Genomic DNA, 20,148 nt, shown 5'->3' on the forward strand with positions numbered 1-20,148 from the left:
GGCACATAGTAAGTGCTTAAGTTATCATCATCATCGTCATAGTGCTTCCTTTCCAGTCTAATGCATGAGAGAAGTAGGTCCACATTGCCACATAATAGAGTAAAACCGGTGGTACAAATGATGAAAACTAAACAGTTAAATCGATAATAAAAAAGGAAGCACTTTCCCCAACGACCAAAAACGTAAGCACATGAGTGAAGGCAGCTTGGTAGACTAGCACGACTAGCATGACCGTTAGAGATTTTGGTTTAGCGCACTCTAAGAAGTGATACTCCGGGCTCTTTTCTGTACTCCCCTTCATCTTGGTTTAATCCTTGTTCAATTAGCTTAATTAACTGTGAATTCACTGTGCAGTTCATTAACCTCTAAGAATACGTCTGAACAGACAAAGCCTATTTACATGCATTCCTATGGGAAAATGCTACTTCAGACTTTGCCCAAAGCCCGAATTTATTGTAGTGTTTCACATGTGTATTTCTTTGCTAGGTTTTCCTGGTTTTTGACAATAATTAATTTATGTAGTTGATTGTGACTACAGTGTGCTATTCATTGCACCCCCTAACCTCTAAGGGTATGCAAAATGGACTAAGAGGGTTTATACTAACTCTTAGTGGGAAATATAGCTCACTTAATGGCTGTCCTGCTTACTTGTTTATTTTAGAACCAAAGAAAAGCTTTAAGCAAACCTGCTTTCAGAATATATAAGACTGACAGACATTCCTGTGTTTTGGATTATTCTTTCGAGAATAGGACACTTCCAAGCAAACTCTTTCAGGTCCTGTAACTCTAGTCTAGTTGAGAATCTGGAAACGACCACCCCCAAAATGCCTGTTCTTGTCAAAGAAACAATTTTTGCTTTTTCCTAGAAGTGGTTTCTTCTGGTTTCAATCAGAAAGACAGACTGTGGGGAAAGGCATCATTTGTTATTTAAAAAAAAACCAAAAAAACACTTGGATGGAATCTAGTGACAAACTAATTTCCTGAATCTTCCCCCTCCCGTGTGTCTGTATATGTGTGTATATATATTCATGGCTTTCTTACATGGACTAACTTATTATGAGTGGAATGTCTTAACAATTTCTAAAATATTTTAACCTTTGATAAGCTAAGTGAATATGTGCATAACCAACACTTCAGAGACATCTGAAAGTCAAGATTAGTACAGTGCTCCACTCAGTAAATGTCATTGATTGATTAAGCTGTAGTATTTCAAATTTTTAAAAAATGTTTCTGTGGGGGGGAAAATAAATTCATTCAGATTTAGTTCTTACACCTGAAATGTGAGTTCTTTCTCTAGGCCTCAGTTACCTCGTCTGTAAATGGGGAATGGGTCTGTGAGCCCCACGTGGAACAGGGACTGCGTCCAACCGATTTGCTTGTGTCCACCCCTGTGCTTAGTACGGTGCCTGGCACATACCAACAAATATTATTATAATTAGTAGTATTATTATTATTAGCTAACCGGAGCCATTATTATCCTGCAGTGGAGTATTTTTTTAGCAGTATTTAAATAATAAAAAGTTATTTGTCCCAGCTCTTCCACTTGTCTGCTGTGTGACCTTTGGCAAGTCACTCAACCTCTGGGCCTCACTTACTTCATCTGTAAAATGGAGATTAAGATTGCGAGCCCCATGTGGGACATGGATGTTGTCCAACCTGATTAGCTTGTATCTACTTCGCCGCTTAGTTCAGTGCCTTGTACATAATAAGTGCTGAACACAGAGCACTCAATAAATACGATTGATGAAACAAATACCTTTTTTTAAAAAAAATATTGTTATGAAGTTTTCTTTTTTTCCTTCAGTGAATAAGGTCTTTGGGCCACCAATAAGTCTAATAAAACTTCAGTAGTTTAAGGAAAGGTTTGGGTTGGCATAATTTTCAACAAGATGAAATGGATCAATGATTGTGAAATTCTTTTTTGTTAAACTTCAATTCAAGCTGGTTATCCTTTGATATAAAAAAGCTTAGGTCCTGGAAAGTATTAGGATGACTCCTTCATGTCAAATTCCCCCGCCCCCCACCACCAAGTTTTGTTAACCTAATATATGTGCCAGTCAGTCAATCTTATTTACTGAGCACCTACTGTGTGCAGCAGACTGCACTAAGCGCTTGGGAGAGTACAATATAAGAATAAACAGTTACGTTCCCTGCCCACAACGAGCATATAGTCTAGAGGGGGAGACAGACACTAATAGAAATAAATTACAGATATCTCTGACTCGTATTGCCTTCACATTCAAAACATTTTCCTTATGTGAACTTGATTAGGCAGTGACCACACAGGGTGCTGAGGGCCAGGGAATACATTTCTTGCCTGAGGTTGGGCTGGAATGCAACTCTTTTTCCCTTAAACTTGCCAAATTTGATCTCACCCAGCTTGTAGTTGCAGAAACCCTTGGATTCAAACTCAGTTCAGGGAAGCCAACATCACCTTACTCTGTGAATGTTCAGTGATGTTAGTATGTATGTCTGTCTCTTTCACTTTCCGCCTGTTTTCCACTTTCTTTTCATTGTCTTTCCCTTGCCTTCTCACTTCCTTTCTTTCCTCTCCTGTAGGCACTGATGTTCTTTACATTGGCCCTCTGAAAGGTGAGCCTCCATGAGACATATTAGTCCCTATTGATTGTAATATGTACAGCTACTGTCTCCTTGCCTTCTGTTCCTTTTCCTTGAAACCAATCTGGCTGTCAGTGTCCCCTGCCAATCAGGACTGATCTCTGGGTCTATGACCGTTTAAATGCTCAAAATTCAGAGTCTAAATACCTAAAGTGGATTTGAAGTGCAGCTAAAGACAAAGAACGTTATGTGACCTTTCAGAAGAACTGTCAGTAAAAACGTAGGAGTCATAGCTTTCACTACTTTTAGCAAATAGCCACTGTTGTATTAGTTAAAACCGCCTCCCTCCCCCAGACTTATTGCAATTTTTCCCTTACTATTAGGAAGCATATATTCGAGCCCAGGACTCTATAGTAAAACAATGACTCCAACTTACGACGCTCACGACGGCAGCCCCTTATCGCCAACTTCGGCGTGGTTCGGAGACAGCGCTTTATCAGAAGGCAATCCTGGCATACTCGCTGTTAGCCAGCCAATCACGTCACCGGAAATCTTGGCCAAAATGTTCAAGCCACAGGCACTCCTCGATAAGGCAAAGATCAACCAAGGGTGAGTGTGCGGCGGTGCTTTTGGAAACGCCCACGGACGTTTCGGAGGTGAGCGGGTAGGTGCTCTTTCAGGCTAAGCCTTCTTTTTCCCTTCATTGCCCTCATTGGATACTTTCAGGTGGCTGGATTCCTCGAGGTCGCTCATGGAGCAAGATGTGAAGGAAAATGAGGCCTTGCTGCTCCGGTTCAAGTATTACAGCTTTTTTGATTTGAATCCGAAGGTACTGAGGGTCTTTTGGATCGGGGAGTTGATGGGAGGGCAGGGAGTATGGGGGAGAGTGAGATTTAGCAGCAAAGCCTAATGGTTAGGGTACAAACTGGGAGTCAGAAGACCTCGGTTCCACCTTATGCGAATCACTTAACTTGCCCAGGCCTTGGTTTCCTCAACTGTAAAAAAACGGGGATAAAGATACCCTTCTCCTTCCCGCTTAGACCGAGCTCCCACGTGTGGGACGGGGGAACAATCTAGCTGATTATCTTATATCTACCCCAGTGCTTAGCACAGTGCTCGGGAACATAAACGGTGCTTAACCAAGAAAGAAAATTATCAGTAGAAGGGGTTATCGTAGCAGTCCCAGGTTGCCTAAAAAGTTCTGTGCTTGTATCCACTACAGTACGATGCAATCAGGATCAACCAACTTTATGAGCAGTCCAAATGGGCCATTCTTCTAGAAGAGATTGAATGTACAGAAGAAGAAATGATGATGTTCGCAGCCCTGCAGGTAACTACCGAAAAGTGTAGTATTCTGTTTTTCCACTCTTCTGTCATTCAGAATCATGGATCTTCCCCCTACTCTGAAACTTGAGAAAGTACAACAAAGATTTCGAGTCTACAAGCCTTGTGAAATAAAACTTTTGAATGCAACTTGGGATATTTCATTATTCTAGCTTATCGACTTAAGCATTTAAGATAGTTTAAATATTTGTCTTGTGCTCTTCATTTTTTTTAATCAAGGGTGTTTGTTTTATCTTGAAATAGCCCTTTTTTTCCTAAATTTTTTTTTTTTACAAATGAGTATGTAAGGTTAATGAACTCTATTGTTGGCTATTGCCCCTAGAATAGCTGTGAACAATCTAGTGGTGCAGTCTGGTTATTTTAAGCAGCGTGGCCTAGTGGAAAGGACATCGTCCTGGAGTCTGGGAATTTAGGTTCTAACCCTGCTTCTGCTGCTTGCCTGCTGTGGAACCTTGGACAAGTCACTTCCACATCTCTGTGCCTCATTTACTTCATCTGTAAAATGAGGACTAAATACCCATTCTCCCGCCTTAGAGTGGGATCGATCGATCAGTCAATGGTATTTATTGAGTGTTTACTAAGTGTAGAGCACTGTACTAAGCAGTTGGGAGAATACAGTTCAACAGAATTAGCAGACATGTTCCTTGCCCATAACAAGCTTACTGTCTGGAGGCGCCGTGTGGAACAGGGCTCGTGTCCAAACTGAGTATCTTGTATCTACCCCAGCACTTAGTACATTTAATACAGTGGTTGGCAATAAGTAAGTGCCTAATTCCACAATTATTTGTATTATTATTACTACACACACACACCTAAAATGTTTTGTGAACTTGGATCACGTCTAGTGTATGAGACTTTATAGACTACTTCCCTTCACCATTTAAGACAGCAGAATTTCTCCTATTCCAGCCAACTAACAGAGGCCCCTTTGACACTTAACTGAATGTTAAAAAAGTCCTGGTGTTTTGAAAGCTGCTATTTCCAGCCAGAGGAGGCATTAAATTACAAATCGTAATCGAGAAAAGCATAAACTTATTCATAGCTGTAGAAAATTCACTTTGTTTCTTTAAGGTAGGGTGCCTAGTGGAAAGAGCATAGGCTTGGGAGTTACCGTCAGCTATGAAGCGAGTAGGAAGTTCCAGGGCAGAGGGAGGATGTGGGCGAAGGGTTGGCAGCGAGATGGATGAGATCCAGGGGCCGTGTGAGTAGGTTGGTGCTAGAGGAGTAAAGTGTGTGGGCTAGGTGGTCATAGAAGACCAGTGAAGTAAAGTAGGAGGAAGAGCTGATTCAGTGCCTTAAAGCCAAAGGTAAAGAGTTTCTGTTTGGTGGTGGGTGAGTAACCATTGGAAGTTTTCGAAAACTTCTTAGAAAAATGGTCCTGGAAGCAGAGTGAAGTACCAGTCGATCTATGGTATCTACTGAGTGCTTATTATGTGCAGGGCACTGTACTAAGCATTTGGCAGAGTGCAGCAGAATTAGCAGGCAGGTTCCCTGCCCATAATGAGCTTAGAGTCTAGAGGAGGAAATAGACAATATGAATAAATAAGTAATTTATAATATGTAATTTAAAGATATGTACACAAGTGCTGCCAGATTGGGGGTGCGGCGAATATCAAATGCTGTCATTTGAACTGGAAAGGGAAGGTCAGCGAGAAGTCAAGGCAGGATATGATGCAGTAGTCAAGGCAGGATATGATAAGTGCTTGGATCAGCTTGGAAGCATTTTGGAAAGAGAGGAAGGAATTCTAGAGAGGTGATGAAGTTTGAACCTACAATTGAATGAATGAATAATGAACCAACAGGATTTGGTGAAAGACTAAATATGTGAAGGAGTCAGGGTTGATGCCAAGGAGGCAGAGTGGCTTAGTGGAAAAGAACATGGCCCTGGTAGTCAGAGGACTTGGATTCTAATCCCAGCTCTGCCACTTTTATTTTTAATGGTATTTGTTTAGCGCTTACTGTGTACCAAGCACTTGGTGTAGATAGACGCTAATCAGGTCACAGTCTGTGTCCCACTTGGGGCTCACCATCTTAATCCCCATTCTTCGGATGAGGTAACTGAGGCCCAGAGTAGTGAAATGACTTGTCCAAGGTCACACAACAGGCAAGTGGCAGAGAGGACATTAGAACCCAGGTTGTCCTACTCCCACGAGGTCAGGCTGCTCTCCTGTACTGATAGAATAACACCTCATCGACCCCACCCAAACTTCACTTGCTTCATAAAACCAAGACCTTCAGAATGCCTGGTCACTGCCATTGGAAGACTTTCTTGCAATTCCCGTGATCATCTTTTTAAAATTACTGCAGGCCAATTTGTAGCAACTAAATCCCTTGGGGTTTTGTTTTGCTATATGGTACCGTATCCTTTAAATCTGTGATGGCTGGTGTCGGCTACCTCCTTAAAAGTCCTCATTTTCTGCTACAAAGGTCGTGATGATTCTAATTAGGAAGGATCCTATGGCTGTCAATGGTAATTGTCAATCAAACAGTCCATATTTATTGAGCGCTTCCTATGTACAGAGCACTGTACAAGGTACTTGGCAGAGTACAGAATAACAGAGTCGGGAGACAAGTTCCCTTGCCCACAGTGAGTTGACACTCTAGAGAATTATAGAGAAATACAGAATTATAATTTATTCTTGAAAAAATCCCAGGGACTGTGCTTGTTCTGATTTATTGTATCTACCTAAAGCGTTTAGTCCAGTGCTTGACATATGGTAAGCGCTTAACAAATACCACCACCAATAGCCCTTTCCCATTCGCCTTGAAAATTTGGTGGATAGTGCTTGTTACACTTGAGTTCTGGGAGGGACAGGTTAAGTTGCAAAATATCAAACCTAGATGGAATTGACAACTTTCAAATACAGGTTGGGCTCAGGTTATTAAAATTTCCCTGATAATAGTGACTATCGTGGTCATGGAGTACTTCCAGGGCAGTGGCTCGCTCTCAGAAAATCAATCCACCAAACAACTAACTTGCCAAAACAACAGTGCAAATGGAAAAAAAAAAATGTCCCTCAGGAAGCTAATTGGCTATTCTGATCTCAGGAAGCTAGTTCGCTATTCTGATCTCAGGACTGATCTAATTGAGCCTCTAAAGCAGGAAGTCCATGACAGTCGGCTGTTAATCCCAGAAATCTAAAATGGCTCTAACAGATGCCCCATCCCCCTTCCCCATCAGGCCCAAAGATCCCAGGAGAGACCGGTTGATGCTGGGTCACTTTCATAGGCCCAGTTTGTTTTTTAATGATATTTGTTAGTAATAATAATAATGGCATTTGTTAATCGCTTACTATGTGCCAGGCACTGTTCTAAGTGCTGGGATAGATACAGGGCAATGAGGTTGGACACAGCCCATGTCTCATATGGGGCTCACAATCTTAGTCTCCATTTTACAGAAGGAGGTAACTGAGGCACAGAGAAGTGAACTGAGTTGCCCAAGGTCACACAGTAGACAAACAGGGGAGACGGTATTAGAACGCAGGTCCTTCTGACTCAAAGGCCCGTGCTCTGACAATTAAACCATGCTGCTTCTCACTATAGAAGAGCAACCAGAATCTCTCTGATCTCCTTGGGTATAACCCAGGCTCAATCTGGTGTAGGCGGTAACTCCTTCTGGTCTGGGCCTTGCGAAGTCATCCCTTAGTGGTTTCGAGACACCAGGTGAGGCGTGGACCAGCTGAGACGAAGGCCTTCAAGAACAAGTTGGATGAGAAGCATCGGCAGCCCATCAGTATTTGACTGACTGCCTCGCTCCCAGGATAGGTAAAGGGCCAGGGCAAAAGGATCATTTTAGTATCTCCTCCCCGATCGGAGGAGGAGGAGATAAGCCATAAATTCAAAAGCTGTCCTGCTAGAAGGTTCAGGAAGCCAATGCTCAAGTAGGTACAAGTTCATCCCACTTAAGATGTTAGCAGGAGACATTCCTTGCCTTTCAGGGTTGATCTACAGATAAGAACTTGTAATTCTTCCTCCCCTTCCCTCTACTTCCATTTAATAAAATATAAAAAGCAACGCACCTCAGCTCCGAAGAGCCGAGCCCCGGGCACCAGCGTGCCCCCCACATGACGCCTCAGGGATCCCCCACTTCGCTGGGGCAGATGTCCAAGTGGAAAGCACCCAGGCTCTTAGATCTTATCAATTCCATCAACTTTGGATGGTTATCCTCTTTCCTCTCTCTAAGGTGGGACCTCAGGCTACGTTTTTCCTGTCAAGTGTAAGCTCAGTTGTTGTTTTTTGTTGTTGTTGTTGTTTCCTTCCTCCCATAGAAGCAAGGAACACAGCCTCTTCTCTGTCTGTCTCTATGCAGGCTTTAGCAGGCAGAGAAACTGGCCCTTGGCTGACCTGGCATTCTTCCTTGCTTAGCCCAGATGCCCCCTTTCTTTCTCACACAATACCGGTGTAGAGATGGGAAAGGATCCCGGTCACCTCACTGGGGTGCTCCTATCTTGGCCTCACCCATCTTTAGCAACTACAAAAAAAGAGGAATTGTAGTCCTGTCTCCTTGCTCGGTTATATCATACTCTCCCAAGCGTTTAGCACAGTAAGCGCTCAATAAATAGCACTGATTCCTTCCCAACATTTCCAGGTTAACAGTGAGTCTCATTTTCATGCCTCTCCGTGGCACTTTCAAACTATTGCCCTCAGAAGAAAAAAGGGACTACTCTTTAGGGGATTAGGGGACACCCTAATCAGCTAATTTGCACTCTTTCTCAAGGGATTGTTGCACCTCCCCCTGCTAAGGCATTTTCCCGCAGGGGTATCCTGCCTTCTTCTGACTTCTCAAGGGGGACTTTCTTTGTTCTCTTCCCTCAGGGATATCCTGGCTTCCGGAGGGGGACATTCTTTGTTCGGTTTCATTTCTGTTCCTTTTATAGTGATTGACATTTTGATTCTCTCCGGGGCAGGCCCAGTGCAGAGCCCTGTGCTCACTTCTACCCATTCCTGCTTGTGGAACTGTGCCGCTGTCATTGTAGTTCCTGGCACGTGCATAATTCCTGTTCCTCCTCCCTTTGTCTCGCTATTCTAGTAAAGCTATGGTGTCTCTTTTGGGAAGGTGGAAAAGTAATAATAATAATATTGGTATTTGTTAAGCGCTTACTATGTACAGAGCACTGTTCTAAGCGCTGGGGTAGATACAGGGTAATCAGGTTGTCCCATGTGAGGCTCACAGTTAATCCCCAGTTTACAGGTGAGGTAACTGAGACACAGAGAAGTTAAGTGACTTGCCCACAGTCACACAGCTGACATCGAACCCATGACCTCTGACTCCCAAGCCCGGCCTCTTTCCACTGAGCCACGCTGCTTCTCTAAAAAGTACTGCTTTTACCAAATGGTTCTTCAGAAAACGTCAAGTTCTAATAGTCCACCCCCTGCAGAGAAAGTGGAACTAAATCAAAGAAATGCAAAACCATCTTGACCATCTTGTTAGGGCATATCAGAGAAATTTTGATTAATCACCCAGAGTTGTGTCTTTAATGAGAACCTGCTTTCTGTCATTTCTGGAGTTCGATGGGATTATTTAAAGACAGTTGTCCTCCGAAAGATGAAGTTTTAAAAAAAAAAAACAACACAAAAAACTACTACCCTCATCAGCTATTAGGAGGAATGGATTCCCTGCTTTGGTAGCCACATCACAAATTTTTTCTCCTGCAGTTCAGATGGATCTCATCAAAGTATTGGGCTCTGAAGGGTTTCCTTCATCAGATACCTGAACTTATGAATCAGAGGGAATCCTGAGCGGCTTCACAGAGAAGGAGTGTCTCCTCTCTTGCAGAGATAATCAGAATGGGATCAGATCCATTCTACGAAGACCTTCCCAGTAGCATTTCCCTCAAGAAAATTGCTATTGTATGAACCTTGAAATTAGACAAGAAGTGACTAGCCTACTTTGTGGGATTTTTTTTCCCCCCAGCAATAAATGCACCCTTTTTTCATCATCTTGAAAGAGGCAACTTGCAAGCAGTCAGAATTCGGTAGACCAATTGAGCCATGTCAAACTGTGGGTGCCAAGTCCTGTTCCATGTACACGGATTCCACAACGTGTCACACCGATCCCTTAGATAAGCTTCCTGCCTCATGTGGTTAAGACCAACGGTTGCCATTGGATCCCCTCTAAGTAGTTTAATGCACAGCTGATTTATGCCTTAATCATTATGAAAACAAATAGCTATCAAGCTTTCATAATCAAATATCAAAGAGCCCTTCTTGCTGTGGTTGAAGATTTACAAATGACCCTGGAAGCCCTCCAAAGAAGCTTGTAGATTCTAACTACACTCGACTAGAGATTCGATCAATTTTTACAGCCTGGGCATCTTCCATGGATGTCAGTACCTATTGACATTCCTGGAACAGATTGACCCATCTCCTCACCTCGACTCAAATTAAAACCATTGAGTAGCAATAGTTCTTCATCAATAGCATCATTGTGGCATATTGGATAGAGCACAGGCCTAGGAGTCAGAAGGACGTGGGTTCTAATCCTAGCTCCGCCACTTCTCTGCTGTGTGACCTCGGGCAAGTCACAACTTCTCTATACTTTAGTTACTTCATTTTTAAAATGGGAATTATTATTGTGTATTATTGTGGCTTTTGTAAGCACTTAATACGTGCCAAGCACTTTTCTAAGCACTGGTATAGATTAAAGGTAATCAGGTTGTCCCAGGTGGAGCTCACAGTCTTAATCCCCATTTCACAGATGAGGTATTTGAGGCACAGAGAAGTTAACTGACTTGCCCAAGCTCACACAGCAGACAAGTGGCATGGCCGGGATTAGAAACAACGTCCCCTGACTCCCAGGCCCGTGCTCTTGCCGCTAGGCAATGCGGTCAGCCCCATATAGGACAGGACTGCATCTAACCTGACAAATTTGTATCTACCCCAGTACTTACTATGGTGCCTGGCACATAGTAAGTGCTTAACAAGTACCACAATTACTCTTCTTATGATCACTAAAAGAGAAGCTTAGGAAAAGTTGGTAGCTTTTCCACTATTACAAAGATTCTGGCAGAGATCTAAATTGATATAACTGTAAAGGTTTGGAGAAGTTCACATTATCAGGGTATTGGTCAACATCCCCAGTTTTACCACTGACCCCGTTCCAGCCTTCAACTAAATCATTTTTTTGAAAATGAGGAGGGTCATAGTTCTGCGAGACTGGAAGTTTCTTGAAGCCAGGGGCTGGGTCTTCTAACTACTGCACTTCAGACACATCATGGCTGCTTTTCTACTTATCCGTGAAGAGTTTTTTAGGGTCTGTTCTGCAGAGTGTATCTGTCAAGATATAACTTCACCTCCCATAGTCCCAAACCCACAAAGATGATGACTTATAACCTTTCCTAGATTCCCCACTTTCCCCTCCAACCCTAAACCTCCCCAGAGTTGATACCCTGGAATGTAGAGATTGTCTTTTTGCATAGTAGGGGGTGGAATTAATATTTTTCTAGTAAAGCCATTCTAAACTGCACATGGAAAAGGAGGAAAAATGGAGGCTTGTTGTGGGTCTCCAAGAGGCCTACGTAGTCAGGTGACCACTGATGCAGGTACCAAAGGTTCTAAAAACATCCTTTAGACAGGCTAAATAAGAAGCATTTATGATTTATCTTGAAAATTACACTAGAAACATCTGTGGATTGGATATTTATAAGGCATAGGGATCAAATCTATTTGCATAGATCTGCATTGGAGTAGTAATGGCGAATGCTGTATTTTGTTGCATTTTTCCCCTCATCCTGTAATGTAGAAATTTTAGGGAAGAAAAGGATTGTATAAAAATAGAGTGGTGGGATTTGAAAATTTCAACATGTGATCATTTTTTGTTGTTGTTGTTTTTAGTATCACATCAATAAATTATCCATCATGTCGTCAGAAAATCATTTGAACAACAGTGACAAAGAGGTTGACGAAGTGGATGCGGCCCTTTCTGACTTGGAGATTACTTTGGAAGGGGGTAAAACATCTACCATTCTGGTACGATGTACTATTTTTTCCTCGGTTGTACGATGTTAGACTGGGCGGTTGTCAAATAGAGCCCCACGAGGCTTTCTGATTGAATGGCATTACTCCTTGTTCTCAAGAAAATTGACAATAATGATAACGTAGCCTGCTGTCAAAAAGTGGCTACTGTGCCTCAACCCTGACACGTCAGGTCTGGGGGACTGTAAAGGAAGTAATTATAGCGTTAGTTGTTTGTGCAGTTTCCCTCGCCGTTCCGTCTCATCTTTGCCAGTTGCGTTTCCACAGGGGCGTAGAGTGCACTGAAGGAATAGGAAGGGGTTTAATTTAGTACAGGGCTAAGCTATTTTTTAAAGGTAGTTTAGGGGCAAGACACATTTCCAGCCGAGTGGTTAAGTACCAATGCTCTGTTCTTTTTTATGGCACCTTGACCTGCCTGACCGTTGCCTTGGTAGTCCCGCTAGCCAGTGATTTTTTAGGATTCCTGCTAGGATTATCCACCTTGTGGTTCACCTTAGGTGGTTCTTTGGTCAGAAAACATCCCCATTGATGGCAAACATCCCCAGCAGGCATTTCGCTACCTGCCAAGATGGGACTAGAACCCCGCTGTCCTGATTCCCAGAGCCATCCTGTTCCTACTGGAGCAGGAGCAGGGAAAGCATTACTAGTGGCAAAATGAATTTTTGAACAATAGTCAGAAGCACTGTCTTAATGGATGACATGAAGAAGAGAGTCTTTGAGTGATGTCGAACCTGCTGAAGAAGAGAACTGAACTTTTAGTGTCAGGCACTGCAATTTTTAAATTGGATTCGTTTTCAAGAGTCCTAAATTTCCTTCTATATTTTGAAACATTAGAACATCTACTCCCTCTTCTGCATTGTGCCACGCCTGTTTGTAGAACTACCTAACATTCCTTGTATCGGTCATGCTTCCAGAGAGGAAAACATAATCATAAACAGTTGTGTGCTTGCTGCCTTCAGTGTAGAAATGGTCACACTTAAAATGTACCAAAAGAAAGGGATGAGCTTTAGCTTTTCGATTAGGGAATCCGTGACGCTACTGAGCATGTCCTTTAGGTCTAAGCACAGCTGTTGTCTTTTGATGCGATCCAGCCATGTGGAGCCATAAGCATTATGCAACTTCAAACATTCGGTGACGTTTAAAAGTAAATGATATATTACCATTAGTGTTTCTATTCTTTGTGGATTTTAGAAATCATCTTTTTCAGCAGATTTTTCAATGTGTGCTTCCTTTTTCCAAACCAACTTATAGCAGAATAAAGTACAAGAAGGGAGTTGTTATAGAATTATCTATCCTATTTTATCCTGGCTTCCTAACTTTAATTCTACTGCGAATATTTTGCGACAGTCAAAGGAACTGAATCTTGAATTAGACAGCATTTTAATCTTCATGAAACAATTCTTTCTTTTAGGGTGACATCACTTCCATTCCTGAACTTGCTGACTACATAAAAGTTTTCAAGTAAGTAAAAGATAAAGGCAATAGACAATAATGAATAATTAATGGGAAGAGCACCATTATATAATCATCTTCACTCTGTTGAAATTTTGATGCAGAAAGCTGTTGTTTCGATTTTAAGGCTATATCCTGGTACTCCCTTTTTTTTTATCTTGTGCATTATGGGTCTGTTAAATACTGAAATACTCCAGGCTTTTCTCAGGGTCATGATGTGCCAGAATTTCTTCCTAACACCCACAGGATGGCTCAGAGATCAGGAGGAGCCACTGTGGATTCGATCCATGGTTCCACGGATTTTGGCTACCTCTGATCTAGGAATACATCCACCCACGCCATCTCTACCATCTCTATGGTTCCATTGTCCCATTTCAATGCCCAGTCGTTCTGCCTGGAGCACATACCCTAGACCTGAAAATTCTGGTTCAAGATCCAGGCTGTAGGGGACTTAGAAAATTAACTTACCAAAGCATTCCCTTGTAATAGTCAAGCTTCTGGTAGTGCAGTTTCCTCCAACTTGAGAGAGTTGAAGCAGACTAATAAGACAAGGCATATGGCTTTTCTTTTTTAAACGCTCAAAGATGTTATATTTCAGCTTTCATGGATAAATTTGAAGCAGTCATTTCTTGGAATACTTAAATGCTTCAGGGTCATCTCTTTAGAGTAAAAAAAACAAACCTCTGGATTAATTCAGTGGTCATTGAGTGGTGTGTGTTGACCACTTACTGTGTGCAGAGCACTACACTAAGCACTGGGGAGAATAGCATACAGCAAAGTTGGAAGACATGTTCCCTGCCTACAAGGAGTTTACAGTCTAGTGGGGGAGATGACATGAATGTCAGTAAGTTGCAGATATAACGTAAGGGCTGTGGAGTTGAGGATGGGGTGAATATATTAATAATTATGCTATATGTTAAGTGCTTACTATGTGCTAAATGCTGGGGTGGATCCAAGCAAATCAGATTGGACACAGTCCCTGTCCCACCTGGGGCTCACAGTCTCAATCCCCATTCTACAGATGATGGAACTAAGACAGAGAAGTGAAGTCACATCTCCTCCAAGAAGCCTTCCCTGACTAAGCCCTCCTCTCCTCTTCTCCCACTCCCTTCTGTGCTGCTCTTACTTGTTCGTTCATTCATCCTCCCTTCCATCCCTTTAGCAGATATGTGTATATCTGTAATTTATTTATCTGTTCATTTATCTTTGTATTTTTACTAATGTCTGTCTCCCCCTCCAGACTCTGAGCTCATTGTGGGCAGGAATGCGTCTCTTGATCTATTGTACTCTCCCAAGCGCTTAATACAGTGCTTTGCCCACAGTAAGTGCTCAGTAAATATGAATGAATGAATGAAGTCACTGACCCAAGGTCACCCAGCAGACATTCAGACAAAGGATGGGCAGCAGGTATAGGACTGGCTCGCGCTTCTAGGAACACGGGGTAACGGGACCACCCGAACTCCCACTGGATGGTGGGCAGCAGGAAGCAGACAGACAGGCCCCCAGCCCCAGTGTTCGGGGCAGCAAGCCCCCCCTAGGTTGTTTGAATCTGAAAGGATACTTCTCTTTCGACAGATGATTCTGGTCTGTTTTTGTCTGTCTTAGTCTTTGTCTGTGTCTCCCCCGATTAGACTGTAAGCCCGTCAGTAGGCAGGGACTGTCTCTATCTGTTGCCAATTTGTACATTCCAAGTGCTTAGTACAGTGCTCTGTACATAGTAAGCGCTCAATAAATACCATTGAATGAATGAATGAATGAATGGTCACTCACTGTCTAAAAAGGGAATCTTCCAGGGTCTCCACTCAAATGTTCTAATAACAATAATAATAGTAATACTAACTGTGCTACTTCTTAAGTGCTTACTATATGCTCAGTGCTGGGGTAGGTACAAGTTAATCAGGTTGAACACAGTCCCTGGCCCACGTGGCGCTCACACTTTCAATCCCCATTTAAGCTGAGGTAACGGAAGCCCAGTGAAGTGACTTACCCAAGGTCTCACAGCAGACATGAGCTGGGAGCCAGGTCCCAGGCCTGGACTGTAGCCACTGAGCCGTGCTGCTTCTGGAAAGACCGGCAGTTGGAGCAGGCTTGCTGGCACCTGGCCTGCCCCATCATGGCAAAGAGGGTGTGCCATGCACAGGAACAGCATTCCTGTCATAGTGCACACTTAGTTCTAAAAATAAGTACGTCACTGCTGGTTTTTATTCAGCACTCCCTATGTGCCAAGCACTGTGTTAACTATCGTGGGAGGTACGGAATAATCGCCGTTTCAGACACGATCCCTGTCTGACCCGAGGCTCCCAGTTTAAGAAGACGGGGAGCAGGCTTTTTTATCCACACTTTATAGGTGAAGAAACGGAGGCCCAGTGAAGCTAAGTGACTTGCCCAAGGTCACCCACAAGGCTAGTGGCAGAGCTGAACCTAGACCCCAAGCTTCCCAAGCCCCGTGTTCTTTCCGTTAGGCCTCTTTCCCAGTCATTCAGTAGTATTTACTGAGTGCTTACCATGTGAAGGCACTGTACTAAGCACTCGATGGAGTACAATGTGACAGTAAAGAGACACATTCCCTGCCCTAACTACACAATAATATGGTTCTTCCCAGGAAGCCAAAGAGCAAAACTGGAGTGCCCTTTTTTTTTTTTTTTTACCACTTGATCCCATGAAATTTTTCAACTTGGGGTTCGAGGATGACATTTTTCCCCTTTAGTTAGAGATTTTAGTTAGCTCTTTTACCTTTGGGGGGAAGTAAAGATCCAAATGCCTATGCAGTGAATGCTCTATATTAAAAAATAAAATGTCAAAATAAGTTTATTTTTTGTAGGTTTACTTGAAGTAGCCTTCTCTAAGCCCCCATTTCCTCTTTTCCCACTCCCTTCTGCATTGCCCTTCCAATTGGATTTACAACCTTTATTCACTCCTCCCTCTGCCCCATAGCACTTATCTATGTATCTGTAATTTATTTTAATGTCTGTCTCTCTGTCTAGACTGTAAGCTTGTTATAGGCTGGGGATATGTCTACCCAACTTGGTTATATTGAACTCTCCCAGGTGCTTAGTACAGTGCTCTGCATACAGTAAGTGCTCAATAAATATGATTGATCAGTTGAATCTGGCCCACATAAACTCTGATGAGAAGCAGTGTGGCTTAGTGGAAAGAGCATGGGCCTGGGAGTCAGAAGACCTGGGTTCTAGTTCTGGGTCTGCAACTTGCCTCCTGGGTGACCTTGGGCAAGTGACTTCTCTCTGCTTCAATTTCCTCTTCTGTAAATTGGGAATTCATTACCTGTTCTCCCTTCTGCCTAGATTGTGAGCAGCTCTTTGTGGGACAGGGATGGTGTCCAAACTAATTATCATGTATATATCACAGTGCTTGATACATAGTAAGAACTTAACAAATACCACTGTCAATATTATTTTTATTAGTGGTAGTATTAAGGTTTTCTAAAAGAAAAAAACTACCTCCTTTTCTTGGAAACTGACTTTCAAGGGCTTTCCTGAGCTGCAGTTATTATTTGCCAGCGTCCCACACTTCTTATAAGTTGCCAAAACTTCTATTCACTGGCCAGCAAGAAGAGGCATTTTTTTGTAATCCCCTCAAATGTATTTAACAGGCCAAAGAAGCTGACCCTCAAAGGTTACAAGCAGTACTGGTGCACCTTCAAAGACACATCTATTTCGTGCTACAAAAGTAAGGAGGAATCCAGTGGAACCCCAGCTCACCAAATGAACTTGAGAGGTGAGTGAAGGGCCCTGGAGTACCCCGATCCCTGATTGGTGTCGGAACCTGTCTCGCTCATCTTGGAGTCCATTAAGGTTTAGACCCAGGGCATCTAAACCTCCTGAATTGAAGGGTAGCAAACCCAAAGCGTTACCCGGCCAAGAGCTGGGAAGTGGCGGGCTCTTGAGCCCGGGGTGATGCCAGGCACCACCTCCGAAAGGACTGGAGCAGTGGCACCACAGCCCACACTGTCAAAGTAGCAGAGCGTAGATCATCACGCTCATCGCTGTGCCACAAGTGAAGAAGAGTCGCAGTGTAGCCAGCCCTCTTTTAGGCGTCTAGGGTCACAGTCTGGTCCGCCCACCTGCGTCTCCCTTTTCTTTCTGTGACATCAGAGGCGTTTATTTGGATCCTTTCCTGGGGCTGACATGGGCCATTCCATTTGTGTGTTTTGCATTTTCTAGGTATCCTTGAGATTTTTCTCATGTCACACCACTTTCCTCGTCTTCCAGAATATCTTTCAGATGTCATAAATCTCCATGTAATGTGTTGACTCTGAAGTCATGCGTTCTCTCAGTCTGAACCACATTCATGCTCTTCTACAGGTGCTGTGAGAGGAGTTATGGGAGTGTTGACCTCAGAGTTTGCCGAGATAGTGATATTCCTGCCAAGAGTAGCTCTTGGGTTGGACTCCTCTGTATTTCCCTTTCTCCATTTCCCTTCCCTGTAATTTTACTTTAATGTCTGGCTCCCCCTGTAAACTGGAAGCTCCTTGCAGAAAGGGATTATGTCTGCCAAACTCATTATATTGTCCTCTCCCAAGTGCGTAATGCAGTGCTCTGCGCACAGTAGGCACTCAAATACCATTGGACTGACTGAGGTAAAAAGGACGTCGTGGCCTAGTGGAAAGAACACAGACCCGAGAGTTGGGGGACCTAGGTTCTAATCCCAGCCCTGCCACTTGTCATCTGTTTGACCTTGGGCAAGTCACTTAACTTCTCTGGGCTTCAGTTCCCTCATCTACAAACTTGGGATTCAATACCTGTTCTCCCTCCTAGTTACTTTGAGCCCCCTGAGGGACCTGATGATCTTGTAAGTAACCCAGTACATAGTACAAGGTTAGTACTAAGTACTTAGTACTTGGCACATAGTAAGTACATAACAAAAACTGCAATGATTATATACTTGGAAGGATTTCTCTACAGTGTCAAAAATGAGAATCACTTCCATATTGAATGTTGACTTTATTTAAACTGACTTTATTAAATTCACAACTTGTGTTATATAGTCAATCTGAATTATGTACTCTTCAACACTCCTTTAAACCAGACAAAGATCAGCAGTGGCGTTAGCATCCAACTTGTTTTTACCAAGTAATTTCTCTCAGTGATTTGCCCGTTTCATATAAAGCAAGCATGTCTTGAATATACGTCTATCTCCCCAGTTTCTAGAATTAAACTGTTGCATAGCATTTAACCAATATCACCACTGATGCTTGGGAGGAAAAAAAAGAAGTACGGCCTATGTAATCATTTGCTTTCCCGTTACAGGATGCGAGGTTACTCCTGACGTAAACATATCTGGCCAGAAATTTAATATTAAACTCCTGATTCCGGTGGCAGAGGGGATGAATGAAATCTGGCTTCGTTGTGATAATGTGAGTTTGCCAATTAAGTAAAAGCATTTGTTCCTCCTGGGTTTGTTGGGTTTTTTTAATGCCACTGCCCAGAGGCTTCCGCGTCAAATCGGCAGGGTGACTTTTTCCCGCCTGCCTCTGATGAAGTTTCCTGCTTGAAATTGTAGGAGAAGCAGTACGCCCATTGGATGGCAGCCTGCAGATTGGCCTCCAAGGGCAAGACCATGGCCGACAGCTCGTACAATCTGGAAGTTCAGAACATTCTCTCCTTCCTGAAGATGCAGCATTTGAACCCAGACCCTCAGTTAATAACTGAGCAAGTCACAACAGATATCAACCCTGAATGCCTGGTGTCCCCTCGCTACCTAAAAAAATACAAGAATAAGCAGGTATTTGCTCTCATCCGGCCTCTCAGCCAAGGACCATTCTGTTTACGTGCCAGATCCTTCCCGGACGATAGCGTGTAGATTTAACTCAAACACTTCCTTCCGCTCTAGTCTTTTACTCGCAAGTCTTTCCTTCCAGAGTAAGTGATCAGATTGAAAGAGCAGCACCTTCTTCCTCTTTGGTTCAGATGAAATAGAAATTGATCATTGAGGAAAAGCAACAGCGACAGTTTGACGGCGGTGACTATCGAGTCAGAGAACAAGAAGTTAGACCCGGTTCGGAACAACTTTGGACAAGTTGATCCGAGTACCTGTGGAATACAAATAACTCAGTGTGGTAAAATGTTTCATTTTGTGAGTTCTGATATTGAAAGCTTGACTCCAAAGTCACATGGTGTCAGATTCCAGGACAATCCCACGGTGGCCAAAATGTGAGCTCTTTTTAAAATTACAGGACACCGCTTATATCTGTCCGGGGAATTAAAATTCCCTTCTCCGAATCTCATGTAATTAAAAGGTTTGCAAATTAGGGGCAGAGGTTATTCCTTTGCATCGACACAATAGAAGAGATTGTTTGAGAGAAAATTTGGAATAGCAATCAGTATTCCGTGCACTACCAGCATTCCCTGCTCACTGCCATTATGAAGGGGAAGCGTGTCTTTTAAAGAAAACTCTTAAAGGGGGAAGCTTCATTTGACAAAGAAATAATAGCTCCAACACAAAGGATGAAGCAAAAATTAATAGGCCAGCTGAAATGCAAGGAGAAATGATGGAACCTGAACTGTAGTTGCTTATTAAACAGGTCTCTCCACTCAGTGGTATTTATTACCACTTACTGTGTGCAGAGCACTGTACTAAGCCCTCCGGAGAGTATGAGGAAACAGAGTTGCTCGACGTGCTTCTTGCCCACGACGAATGACAAACTGATGAGTGTCCAACGTTGTAAGTTAGCTTTCATCTCGAAGCCTCCGGGGTTGTATATGCTACACTTGAGATTGTTTATCCCACGGGGTCATGTGATGTGGGAGTAGTAAGGAATGGAGGAAATGCTGCCCTAGGGAAATTTATGGAATGTAGATT

At 43.0% G+C, this 20,148-nt stretch overlaps 1 protein-coding gene across 6 annotated transcripts in view; it reads left to right on the forward strand.

Annotated features, from left to right (window-relative positions):
• FERMT2 (FERM domain containing kindlin 2) overlaps positions 1 to 20,148 on the forward strand; it is a 77,339-nt gene that overhangs the window by 50,482 nt on the left and 6,709 nt on the right. For 3 of the 6 annotated variants that reach the window (XM_029078747.2, XM_029078748.2, XM_029078750.2), the window contains exons 5-13: positions 2,560 to 2,592; positions 2,943 to 3,168; positions 3,286 to 3,388; positions 3,782 to 3,889; positions 11,737 to 11,871; positions 13,289 to 13,338; positions 16,940 to 17,064; positions 18,597 to 18,703; positions 18,850 to 19,071. In XM_029078747.2, the coding sequence (XP_028934580.1) occupies positions 2,560 to 2,592; positions 2,943 to 3,168; positions 3,286 to 3,388; positions 3,782 to 3,889; positions 11,737 to 11,871; positions 13,289 to 13,338; positions 16,940 to 17,064; positions 18,597 to 18,703; positions 18,850 to 19,071 (1,109 nt within the window). The remainder of the gene's footprint in view (positions 1 to 2,559; positions 2,593 to 2,942; positions 3,169 to 3,285; positions 3,389 to 3,781; positions 3,890 to 11,736; positions 11,872 to 13,288; positions 13,339 to 16,939; positions 17,065 to 18,596; positions 18,704 to 18,849; positions 19,072 to 20,148) is intronic. The other 3 variants (XM_029078749.2, XM_029078751.2, XM_029078752.2) reach the window with 1 other exon arrangement.

Source organism: Ornithorhynchus anatinus, chromosome 14 (assembly GCF_004115215.2).
Source record: "Ornithorhynchus anatinus isolate Pmale09 chromosome 14, mOrnAna1.pri.v4, whole genome shotgun sequence".
Taxonomy (NCBI): domain Eukaryota; kingdom Metazoa; phylum Chordata; class Mammalia; order Monotremata; family Ornithorhynchidae; genus Ornithorhynchus; species Ornithorhynchus anatinus.